The sequence below is a fragment of the Branchiostoma belcheri genome, unplaced genomic scaffold, assembly GCF_001625305.1.
Source record: "Branchiostoma belcheri isolate BF01 breed outbred unplaced genomic scaffold, Haploidv18h27 scaffold55, whole genome shotgun sequence".
Classification (NCBI taxonomy): Eukaryota; Metazoa; Chordata; class Leptocardii; order Amphioxiformes; family Branchiostomatidae; genus Branchiostoma; species Branchiostoma belcheri.
Window position 1 is genome coordinate 787,857 of NW_017804187.1, and position 13,305 is coordinate 801,161.

Genomic DNA, 13,305 nt, shown 5'->3' on the forward strand with positions numbered 1-13,305 from the left:
GACGTTGTAACAAATACACAGATACGAACTGACCCATGGTGCAGAACCATTGTCTTTGGAGAGAGTGACGATTGCTTACGGCAGTGGCAGATTGGATGAGGGTTGTACTTACACTGCACGGCGAGAGGCATGGTTTTCTCCAGCGGGCTGCCCAGCGTCTCGTGCGTGATCCTGCAGGTGTACCTCGCCTGGTGGTCATCCTTAGACAGGGACGCAATCTGCAGGTCAAGGGTCACCTACGGGGGGGGGTCAAATTCGAGAAACGTTGGTCATTTTTTTTTTAATTTTTTTATTCCAACATGTAATCACCAGACGTGGTGACGACACACTCAAGTTTTTTTAACTTATATTAATGCCGCCACCAACACAGGGGACAAATACATGACAGGACAATACTCATTTACACCTGAGCTGAGTGAGGAAAATGCCTTTCCCAAGGGCACAAGATCGGTGGCATGTCAGGACTCGAACCCGGGACTCTAAGTTCCGAGTCGCGCACTCGGCCACTACGCCACACGACTCCACAACGTTGGTCATTGATGATTCAATGAATGAAAACCGATTGTATCCAGAAACGTGCCTATTTCTAGACCTAGATGGGCCAGGGTTAGGATTGGGTTCTTTTATATCCAGAAAATTGAGCATGTTACGTGAAATTGAGGTTTAAAGTTTGTTTCATTCAGATATCTTCATTAGATTTTTACGTACAATGGACACTGTTCTACCTAGTCCAACATAGATTACAGTAAGTTAGACATACCAAAAGTATACATGGAGTCAACAGAAAACTAAAACTCAAACACTGTGAACTAAAAGCCCCTCCAAAGGACCACATAATTACAGAACTGCAGTCGACACCTGAACACTTTTGAAGATCATAGGAACTGAAGTGTAGGAAACTATCATCTAAATGGGATGTTATAATGGGTTTCATTGGCAGAGCGAGACCCAAATACAAGTTCAGTCAATTGAGGAGTCAGCCTATGAATGATATTTGCTGGCGTTAAATTGTCTCTGTGATATAATTTCATGTACAGGTCAAATGGACAGTCAGTTCAAGGTAGGATTTCTAAAACTTACTTACTTCACTGGATAAAATCTGTATGGCTGCTCTTTTATGGAAATTCAACGTGACATTTTTCAGAACTTCCAAAGGGATTCAAAGGGAAAACTGGCTCAGTTAGATTCAGAATTTAACCAAGCGAAATTCAGTTTTCTTTCTTGGTATGAACGAATTGTGACTGGCCTTAAAAGGTTATAATTAGACATCCTGCAAATTTATATCACCGATACTCATAATTTATTGTTACTGTATAGTAAACTGTTCACCGGCGTCGCTTGATTTGATTTTGATTGATAGATCGATTAATTGATTGATTGGCAGGTTCGACCAGCATTAAAAGGCTAGACATTCTGCTAATCAATATCACAGGTATTCATAATTCATTGTTAAAGTTGATAAATTATTGGCTGATGTGGTGTGATTTGATTTTGATTGATAGATCGATTAGTTGATTGATTGATTGATTGATTGACAGCCTACCCGTGTTGAGTCCGGGAAAGGCGTGGGTGAAGGCCCCTGCGGTGTGACGTCAGTGTCCCCTCTAAGCCACGTGATCTGAGGCGCGGGCTTGCCGCCTGTAGTTGTACACGACAGCCGCAAGGGGTCCCCCGCGCGCAAAGGAGACTGGGAGTCCCAGCCGGTGATCTCAACGGTGGAAGGCGGCACTGGAAGGAAAGAAACAAAACATGGAAATCAGAGAAACAGTACATATATCAGTAAATACTTTAGATCAGTACATAGATCCAGTTTCTAGCCTGCTGAAATGTATTCTATGATAAATGTATCTTGGATGACAGACTGTTTCCAGGCCAGCTCCTTGGCTCCAGGTATAGCCTGGGTGCCAGACTGTTGCCAGGGCCAGTATACAGGCTAGGTCCTCGGCTCCAGGGGTAGCCTGGGTGCAAGGGCCAGTATACAGGATAGCTCCTCGACTCCAGTGCCAACATGCCCCTAAGGAAATTCTAACATAGCCCCACTGAGTTTGACCCTGAAACACTCTGGCTAAACACATGCCTAGCGCGCAATGGGTCTAGCATCCAGGCTATGATAGATGAAGTACTAGTATACACAGTTTCAATACATGGTAGAATTTCCTTCGGCCAGCTCTTTCATACATGGAGTGCACTTATGAACTACTGTCCCTAACTGAACGCCCTTCTCTATAAACTGAACCATTTTCGTGCTAGTCGGCAATGTGACATACGTACAGTCATTGGGATTTGAAATCTCGACCTTTAGGCCAACAGGCAGGATTACTTGCCACTAGGCCACACAAAAACACACAGAGAAGACACACTAATGAACAAACGACTATCGTGAGACTGGACAACAAAATACAAAGCCCTTTAAGGTACCATACGAAGTAAAGTCTGTTGGAGGACCTAATCACTCTAATGCACCTGGTATGGACAGACGACTATCGTGAGACCGAACAACGAAATACAAAGTGTGGCTAACTTCATCATTCAAACGCACCAGTATGCAGAGAATGTGTATTTAACGACAGCATTATCGGACATTGCTCATTAAATACGGCCCCTGTTGTCCGGTTAAAACCACATTAGTGGTTCTAGCGCAATCCGTCATACTCTACTACTGGATAATTTAAGACGATTGTTTGTAATACGGATGATTGATTGAAGAGGAGAAAGCTCTTGTGTTACGCCGAAAGGCGGTTATACCGGCTATACAGATACAGAAATATTGACCACAGGCAGGGACACCTTCATTCATTCATCTTGCTAACACAACCAGGAACGCTAAATCTAATACATAAAACTATACGTAACAAACAACATATGAAAATATACAATAAAAAGCCTGTAATGCAGATGATTGAAGAGAAGAAATATTGACCAAAGGCAGGGAAACCTTCATCCATTCATCTTCCTGTGGTTAATTATGATGGAATGAAGTGATTAGGGTAGAAATTGTGTTATCTGTGATTTCCTGGAGCTGGCGTTTTTATCGATCCTATAAAATCCAATTAACCCGGGAAGACTCGTTTTTATTGCGATTCCGCCACGGATGGGGAGATACAAGAAGGGAGAGTATATCAAAAGGGAGATATATATATAAAAAAATGACACAGAGAAGGCCCCACACCCCTCTGTCACCGAAAACAACCGGTAACATCCATTTTCGTTTTGCTTTCCCCTGTTTTCTGTTGTTCCCATTTGGTCTTTTTTGTTGGTATAAGGTCTAGACTTTACTAGGCTACGGAAAGTCCAACTACATGTACTCGGAGAGGTATAGCAAAAGGGATAGTATATTAAAACATAACACAGAGAAGGCCCCAATCATTACCGAAAATAACCGTGAAACATCCATTTTTGTTTTGTTGTCCACTGCTTTTTAATGTTTTTGTTTCGTTTGTTGTTTCTTTGGTTTATGGTCTAGACTTTACAAGGCTATGGAAAATCGGTCTGGGTTAGCGAAACAAAATATCAAATATCGAATTTTGGGAAAATATGGAGTCACAGGCTATTGAAAATGCATGAAAACTACACGTATTGCATAATTAGGCATTCAAGACAAAGTTCTTGGCTGTACCTTGTGCTTCTAAAGTATCTACCATTACTCATCGTGTTCATTTTTTTATCTTCGATATGATTTTGTTTCTATGCTTTAGACATAATCATGTTTGTAGTAAAGTCTCAATAATGGTACGAATACATGAAAAACAGTATCGACCATACATTGTAACATATCTTGTTCTAGTGTCCCCATCCTTTGACGAAATTCAGAACAGAAGGTTGGGAAATTTCACCTGTCAGAAAAGTAATCTATTTTGTCAGGCAAACTAATTAAAACGAGACCTGCCACAAACGAATGGGGAAGTTGATTTAAAACGTCGTAATTTTCTTTCATAGGAAATTCATTTTTCCCATTTGTGTCAATTTGGCAACTCTCCAACGAAGTTATTGACTTCATAATTCTATTTCCTCACTGTTATAGATGCCTTATTTCAACCTAATTACATTTCATAGAAAAAGAGTCGGAAAATTGTCCGAAGAAGCAACTAATTCCTGCAGATAGAATGGAATTTTGTGGACAAGTAAGCTATTTTCATTTCATTTTCCTCACATACCTACTTTTAGTAGATTTGGTGTATATACTTGATTGTAGCCGCCAAATCCTGAGAGGATAAGAATATCTAGATAAGAATTAGACGTAAATGATTAGAGGATAAGGATCAGGATTGGCTGTTTGACAAGCCTGGCATATCTCCAGCTTTAACATAAGACAGGATCCGATATGAACTATCTTCTTCTGCAATGCTCAATACTATCAGGCAATAAACCGTCATTCATATAGACTCTAGATCTTTACTTAAGGCGGACATTATTCCCATCATCCCCACATTTAGGTATGTATGGAGGGGCACCAATCAGTTGGTTGGTTGGTTTTCCTTTGATGCCCACGATCATGATAATGATCATTATGGCATTCTCATTTTCACCTGAGCGAAGTGAGAAAAGTCGTGTGAAGTGCCGTTCCCAAGGGCACAAGGTTGGTGACTTGGCAGGATTCGAACTCGGGACCTCTTGGTTCTGAACGGAATTCTCTGCCGTTATGCCACGCGATCCCACTGTTACTGGCTTACAAATACAATTCCTTGTTAATCTGTAACAATTTTACAAATTTGGTTGATTTTGTATTTAAAAAATGTGGTCTTTTAGACAATAGCACAGGCCTCTGCTCTTGAGTCTGTGAGATTGATTTTTACACGCCGAAAGTAACTGAAGTATCAACAATTACTGCTGATGTAATTACACCAACTTCTTATCGAATGTCCACTAAAGCCTGGTCCGGTATGGGAGTCAATAGCCAATAGTGGTCACCGGGGCATTTCTGTCCGTGTCCAGCAGGATTCGTCTAGACACCTAAACTCGATTTTTAGCGGCAAAGGACGTATCGGTCTTGTTAGCCTACACTGATCTAATTTGTTGTCTTGAAAGTCCATCTGTGTTGGTAGAAGACATAGTTTTAGACATAGTTATAGTTCCTGACAGCTACCTTTCATCGTGTAGACTTTAGTTATTTTATACTCTGTTTCAATGTTCTTTCATCTTTTGTACTGTGCAATTAGCTCTCCGGCACGAATTTGCTATAAACTTTTCATTATGAAGCAAGTTTAAGTGTAATTTCCAACCAAAAGAATTGGACCTAAATTTTCGCCTAATACTATACAACTTCAGTCTTTGTGTTGAACTTACAGTTTAAACTTCTTAAACTAATTTGTTGGATCTTGGATTTGACGCTGAAGTGCTGAAGAGGAACATCAACATGAAAATAGAGTCTGGGTGAAAATTTGCACGTTGCTGTACGTAGTTATAGGTAGTGAATGTCACAGTTTTAGGCACTGGATGTAGTTATATCACTTACCAATAAGCCACTCAGAGATAGGGATAGATTTGCAGCCATCTGGACTCAAAGCAAGGGAAACCAGAACTCGACATAAGCAAGCAAGTAAGAAAACCACCCGAAAACAACATGGATGGATAGACTGCGCAGGTGATGCATACAACTGTCAGATGCTAATATTCACCTGGGTATATAATAATGAGATTGGACCCCAGCCCTGCCCTCTTGGCACTTTTCCCAGTCGGTACAGTTTGACTGTAATAGCTTCCAGAAGGAAGACGCCTGTCCTCACCAAGGGTTGTGATAGAAAAGGACAAAAGCTACTAGGACTCAGCAGAATCGAACTAAATGATGTACAGCATGAAACTAGCTTGTGCAATGCTGGAAACATCTTAAACATTACATTCAGCGACAACAGAATTGACCTGCGATTTGATTCAATTCGGTGACGACTGGAAAGAGTAGAAATTGGCCAAATAGATTAATATCATGCCTGGAGAGATATTCAGCTAAAGAGTACAGTTTGCCGCTTTGGTCAACTGAACTTCTACTCTTTTTAGAGCCGCCTCTAAAGCCTGATAGAGGCTACGATCATCCTGCTATGCACGCGGTATACATACGCTAGCTATCGTATAACTCAACATTGAGCTGCTCAGTCTTATCTCTTTCGATTTCCCCCAGTAAAATTTATTGCCCCACTTCACGAGCGTCGCGCACTTTCCTCCGGGGAGCAGAGATACGGGATTCGTCATTTCCATGAGAAATAGCGTTTACAGTAGTAACTGATAACGGTGTTCACCGTTAGTCAGTTGTTACTGGGATGAGGTGTCCTCCCAACCTCCTGAGAGATAGCGACATTTCCATAAGAATTAAGCCGTGTAACCAGCGTGAAGGAACCACAGATATCTCTGCCTAACATCTACATATGCTGCTTCATCCTTCGTGTAGAAACGCGATATGCTGTTTCCAAATGTAACCGTGTATCTTTCACCAATAGACATGCAAATTGGACTTTCATAAGAGTTATAAAAGGTACCTCTGTGGCCTGAAGGCGTTTTTTCTTGGTATCTTTGAAGACAGCGTCAGCTATTATGCAATTCAGCCTCTCAAAACATTCTATCAAACTTAAACCTTTTCTTTATTCAAACAAGGCGTCTGAATTCGTTTTGATATCAGTGCCCATGAGTGCCCTTACGCTCACGTGACTACGACGTGAGTATTGTCCACCATATTGTATGGTTAACCTGGAAGTTTATATTCAGTGTTATTCAGAAAATCAGCCTCGCAGCGTGTAGATTTGGTCATTAAACTTGTGTTGACCCTAAAACCACTTTGCAAAAGTAGACATAAATTCAGAATAAACCATTTAAGGCTTGACTTTACATATGTAATAAATAACAGCAACTAACGAATTGTGACATCATGCGGGATCAATAAGTCTCAAGTTCAACCAACATGGCTGCTGTGACGTCACGTGAAAACAACCAATGAAAACGAGCCTCTTCAGTCGAAACCATTCACATTCGCACGTCTCCCAGAGGTTGTTAAGGCAATGATTTTTCCCCTGCCGCTGATTTGGGCCATCGAAGTTTGTACCTTTGCCAAATATCCTGTGATCTAAGGTGGGGTATAATATAATCAATTTTGCGGCTGGCTACATTTGCCGTCCTGTCTGAGAGCCAGCGTTAGTCGATAGTTGTTGGAATAACGCCGCTCCAGAAGGGAAAACTCTTTATCATCACTTAAAGATTTAGATGTTAGAGTTTCATCTGTAGTTTGTGAGTATATGTTTGCGATTGAGCTGTATATTTAGTCTTTATTCTTTCTGTTTTAATGATTGAATTGAGATTAAAAACACAGTAATATTTCACGAACAACACAAGGAAATGGGGGTTATATTATATCAGTGAAAGGTCTAAAGGTTAGGAGTTATTTACTGTAAACACACCTGATACACATAGCGTTTACGATTGTAACTAGATAACGGTGTTCACCGTTAGTTAGTAATTACTGGTCTTAGGTATCCTTCCAACCTCCTGAGAGAAAACGCCCGGTACACAATCAGTGCAATGAATACCAGTTGTCGTCTGCTCATTTTCAAGATTACAATAAACAATAGTCTCCTCCTGAACACCTACTAGCATCTCTTTGTAGTGTCTAAAGTGCATTACTCTTCTATGATATCCCTACACAACCAGAATTATTCATTTACAAGTTTGCTCCTAAGGATCACGGCCTTTCCGCGAAGCAAGATACTTTTTGGCCTGTCGCCACCGTTTCACCAGAAACCGCCAGATCGACGCTACAAGGACCCACCTTCGGCTGTGTGTCTGAGAAGGCCAATTTTCTGCGACAATATATCAATAAAGAACGTTACATTGTATCAAAGTCAACATGTTTCATGCGCCATGATTTGATTAGAGTATTGTAACGGCAGATGCTGAGGAAGGCTGATGGATCAGTATAGAATCTCGTGTCTGTAAGATATATTTATTCCTGAACAGACGGTAGAAGGGAACATCGCAACAGTTCTGAATCAGTGGCTTCTTTGAAGTGCGATGTCAACACTGGGTCAAAGGTATCTGGTAGAGAATGTCGGCCCCCGTCGCGTTAAGTGCAGGGTGATGGGCCCTGATGTAAATAGCCTCACTGGGTCAGTCTACCATGGAAGACCAGAGTGACTGGTCAAAAGCTCTAGGTGAGAGAACTTTTTGTGTTGGACCAAAAGTTTTAACTTTAAACAGTTCTGAGTCAGCGTAACTCTCGCGAGTTTACGTTCGGAAGTGATTGGCCATTAATTATCCTGATGAAGGCGACAGTGGTCGTTGAAAATTTGATCTCGCTACACTCGTTGTGTTGGAATAAAGTTCAACATTTTACAATTTTACTACCAACACAGATGAACTTTTATTTATGATAGTCCTCAATCGGCCTGTCGCCCAAATTTCACGACATTCTGGGGGTAGCCATGCACGTCTCTGTTGTTTTGTAACGGAAAATGTTGTTTAATTCTATTATTTATGTTTACATGATGAAAATCATACTGTAAAATTAGCTCTCTTCATCACGGTCAGCGAAAGGTAGACCCCTGCGGGGTAATGAATGGTTTGTCCCGGGAAGAGCCGGACCCCCCGAGGATAATGAAAGGTTTGTCCCGGCCAGTCCCCGACCCCCCGAGCACGTGCAGCTCTGTGGCTACAGACGATAAGGCGGAGACTTTTGTTACTGTAAAAATTGCTACAATTACTGTGTCAACATAGACGTATGAGCCGCTACACTGGCGACATTTATGTAACTTCTCAGGCGTGGTCACATTCATCATACGATTTTTTGTCAGATATGGTGTAGTAACTTTTCTGTCACAAGGCCTCTGACTGTCGTACCGCACGTGCACGATAGTCAAACGAATCTGGTGTCGTGGACCTGTCTTATGGCTGTCGGGAACTTGTCTTATGACTGTCGGGAACCTGCCTTATAATGGCTGTGGGGAACTTGTCTTATGGCTGTCGGGAACTTGCTCTTTTGTCTTTCGGGAAGTTGTCTTATGGCTGTCGGGAACTTGCTCTTATGGCTGTCAGGAATCTGTCTTATGGCTGTCGGGATTTTGTCGTATGGCTGTCGTGAACCTGTTGTACGGGGCTAGACTTCTACAATGTGTCAACGACAGATGCTAAAACTTTCCTAAGCAGAAGGATGTCGCTACATCATCAGAATATGGATGACTTTGGAAAAAAAAAATGTCTCATATTATAACGTTCCACATCTGCACAAAGCGCCGACAACAGATAGCGCATAATGTTATACATTAGCGCCGAATTTTAATCAGTTTCTCGGTTGACGAACGGGCGTGAACAGTGCGCACCCAGCTAATGAGCCCGAACGATGTAAAGTACGATGCGCATCTAAATTCCCCTCGGCGGCTTGCCTTAAAGGCATTCAATGCAGTTTTTAGGGCTTGGAAACCTAAATTTCAAAATTCTAAATTCTAATCATTTATCTACATAGTGAGTTGAAACCACATTATCCCAATGTATATTGACTATCATGGAGCAAAAATACAAAAAAAAATTCGACGGAAAATGGTTACTGGAAGGGCCATGGGCTGATTTTTAGGGTTCCTCCCAGAAAATAAAGGGCTCATCTTGAGGCTTGTTTCTGCGGTTTTAAAAGCCCAGAGTATAATGAAATGCTGACACAAGTGTGCCAATGTGAGGCATTATGTTTCAATATCACAGATTGCCTTATTACCTTCGCCAAGAAGGTTATGTTTTCAGACTGTGTCTGTAAACACGATAACTTAATAAGGCTTAAATGGATTGACTTGATATTTGGTAGGTGGGTAGGTCTTGATGACACCTCACAATGATTAGATTTTGGCCCCCCTAGCGGCTTCCTATGGTACTGTAGCTGAACTTCTGGTTTTGATATATCATGACATAGACATACTAGAGTCACGAAATTTGAATGATAGGTAGGTCTTGTTGTGGGGAAGAAGTGACGCGAGTTTTGGCCCCCTTGCTACTAACATATTTCATGTAAATGAGAATCCTTTTTGCATAATTTGTCAGTCATAAAGATTAACATCATTTGGCGAAGGTATGAGATCGTGGAAATCTACTTCAGAATATTTCCAGTTTTGCTGCTCTGAAATCGCATAGGATGCCATTAAGAGAAGGCACTGGAGAAGAACAAGGCTTCTCCCACGAGGAAAGCAACGAAAATGATCCATTTAATGACACAGATTAGTAAAACGCTGCCACAGTAAAATATAAAGAAAGGCTCCCGTTTCTGGGGTGTAATTTGGAAGTGCTGTATTCTCCTGATAGCAATTAAAATGTGCAGTTGCTCAGTTTCATTCCTATCATCGTGAATTGCCGCATAAACCTACAATTATGAAGTTCCCATTGCCAGCTGTACTTTTTGTTCATTATGTCATCCCTGGGTGTTCCGTATTTCTTTCAAAGTGACAAGTTACCCTCCAGAGTCAACTGTTACCGCACATTAAAACAGCTTCTAAAACGAGCCCTAATTATACTCTAAAGTCTCCTAACCACTGCTTAAACTCTAAATTGCAGTACCAGAACTCTCATTTGTGTCGTTTTTTGGTCATTATCGCACAGTTGGATATCATACTTTTCTTTAAATGCAGTTTTTCTAATGGCAAGGTATTCTCCAGAGATACTTGTTCCTACACATTAGGGAAGTTCAGAGAAAGAGTATAATTAGGACTTATACGGTCAGCTTATCATACTTTTTCTGAATGCAGTTTTTAACGACAAGGCACTCTCCAGAGATCCATGTTCCTACACATTAGAAAAGCTTGCAGAAGGAGCCTAATTATATTATTATTTTTTAAAAATTCTATTCGGACGCACAGACACAGTGATGAATACAAATTAAAGGACATGGACTAAGTGACTGTGAAGTCAAGTAAGGTACAGCTTATATTCTCGCAGCCACTTTTACAATGAAAAAGGCGTTTAAAAGACATTTGAAAAGCTATGGATAGCATGAGTCCAACCTCCCATAGAGCCTAATTAGGACTTATAGCTCCGGTTTAACGTTGATTGCGAGCGGGTCAGGCAGCTTCAGGGGTTAATTTTAAGCGGCGGGTAGATTCAAGTGCCGTGCTTAAGTCGTGTCTCTGCGACAGGCAGTTTATTAGCCTTGGGAACGGCCTGATCACGCCACACGGCGTCTCGCCGAATGACGCACAAACAATTACTTCTAAATTCGGCCCCCTTAGAACTCGCGAACGAATCATTATCTTTTTCCACTGATATAAAATTGTTGCCAACGATATGTTAGGAAAAGCAACCAAATATTGGTGGTTCTAGCGAATACTGCGATGTTGTGTGGGACAACTGTAGTACAACCTACAAGCAGCGACTACAAGTTTTGCAGAACAGGGCTGCCAGAATCGTCCTACGAAGCAACGCGAGGTCTAATGTGGGGGAACTGCACCAGGCACTTGGATGGAGTCAACTGCAAGTCCGAAGAACACGCCATGTCTGTGTCATGGTGTACAAATGTCTCCATGGATTAGCCCCAAGTTATCTACTCAACACGTTTAATTATAATAACCAGATCCATAATTATCACACTAGACAATCACATCTCCTACACAGACCCAATTACACATCAAAAGCAGGTCAACGTACCTTTGCATACAGAGCAACAGTAACTTATAACTCACTAAACTGTAACTTGAGACTAGCACCCACACTTAAAGCTTTTAAAGACAGGTTGAAAACTGAACCGATCTGACACCTGATTACCTAATGACGATTTACTGACAACGATGATTTGTTACGTTTCATTACTTTGATTGATTTGTTTATATGATTCATTACTTCTACGTTCAGTTATTATCATATGTTTTATTATTTCCTAAGTTTGAAATTTGACCTCTCAGTTATCATATGTTTTATTATTTCCTAAGTTGGAATTTTGACCTCTGACCTCCATAATGACCATAATGACCATCGATTATCATTGTATTTTTATATAATTTATGTTAATTTATTTATGTTATATTACTTTTTGTATTTTATATGTTATTTGTCATTGTAATTGGGCTCCCTTGGAAATCAGCCCCTTGGGGCTGAAGGGACAACCCATACGTCCTTAAGATGAATAAATAAATAAACTAGCGCAAGCCGTTCAGACGCTATCCGACATCAAAGTTAGCGCGGGCACTTTTAGCCCCCGCCCCCCCCCCCGGTCCTAGATAGGGTTAAATCTGGGCGTGGGTAATTCACCTCATTCTAAAGTTATATTTTCATTTTTTTGCAAGATTTTTGGAGGCTCTCCCTCCCAAAACACCCCTATGCTGGTGGAAAGACTATAATATAGGGGGCAACATTATAGCATAGGCCATAGGGGGTTAAAACCAAAGCATAGGGGGTCAAAATCATAGCATATGGGGTCAAAATTATAGCATAGGGGGTCAAAATCATGGCATATGGGGTCAAAATTATAGCATATGGGTCAAAATCATAGCAAAGGGGGTCAAAATTATAGCATAGGGGGCCCCTATACTAAAAAGGCCTGGCTAGAACACTGCTCATCACGCCACACGGCGTCCCACCGAATGACGCACACACAATTACTTCTAAATAGGACGTGGAGACACGTCGGTTAAGTTTAGATTCGTGCATGGAAGTCGGCCATTAAGTCTGGGTGTGGGTAATTTGCCCTTCCTGAGGCACGATTTTCACAGCGACTGTACAGCGACCATTTTAAGACTTGTGTGATCTTTCACTTCATGCGTAGTTGGAATACTATGCTCAGTGGCTAAGTGAGAACATTGAACACAGAAAATTGAAAGAAAAAATGTTCTTAATGCTCATTAAACGGCCAGATAGCCCAGGGGCCGCAGCCCTTAAAAGAAGCTTGTATAGCAGAGTGAAAGCACGGTCAGATTTGTAGCACTTTTTCTAGGATTTTTGAAAGATATATGGCAACATTTTCCTTCAGAAAACAGCTGAATTTTGTTTAAAAAATGGGTCCAAAATCACTGTCGTAAACCTGTCAAACGATAGTGTGACGGGGGATTAATTTCCACAGTAGAGCATCCGCAATTCTCCATTTGAACATCGCAATAATATATTACAGCCAAGAAGAAAAACAGCGCACTTAAGCACTAAAAATCTACCTGTCACTGAGGAATCAAATGATTCAACGGCATCGCCGCTTTCATAGAACCCCTGTCCCGCTATGGCTCTTATTGTGTAGCCTCCACCAGGCCTTTCTACGGGAATACGGATCGTAGAATTCGGCTAAAAAAGAGAGTAAAATTGGCCAAGCGGGGGGGTAGTTTCTTTCCCTCCGCGGCCAGTCAAACCCCAAGGCGGCCAAACTCCCCTGGCAAA

The 13,305-nt window shown here is 41.4% G+C and overlaps 1 protein-coding gene across 1 annotated transcript in view; it reads right to left on the reverse strand.

The window, feature by feature from the left end:
• LOC109481299 (kin of IRRE-like protein 3) overlaps nucleotides 1-13,305 on the reverse strand; it is a 232,921-nt gene that overhangs the window by 22,998 nt on the left and 196,618 nt on the right. Inside the window, exons 5-6 of the mRNA XM_019783832.1 lie at nucleotides 1,544-1,728; nucleotides 113-236 (exon numbers count right to left, since the gene is read on the reverse strand). Of these exons, the coding sequence (XP_019639391.1) occupies nucleotides 113-236; nucleotides 1,544-1,728 (309 nt within the window). The remainder of the gene's footprint in view (nucleotides 1-112; nucleotides 237-1,543; nucleotides 1,729-13,305) is intronic.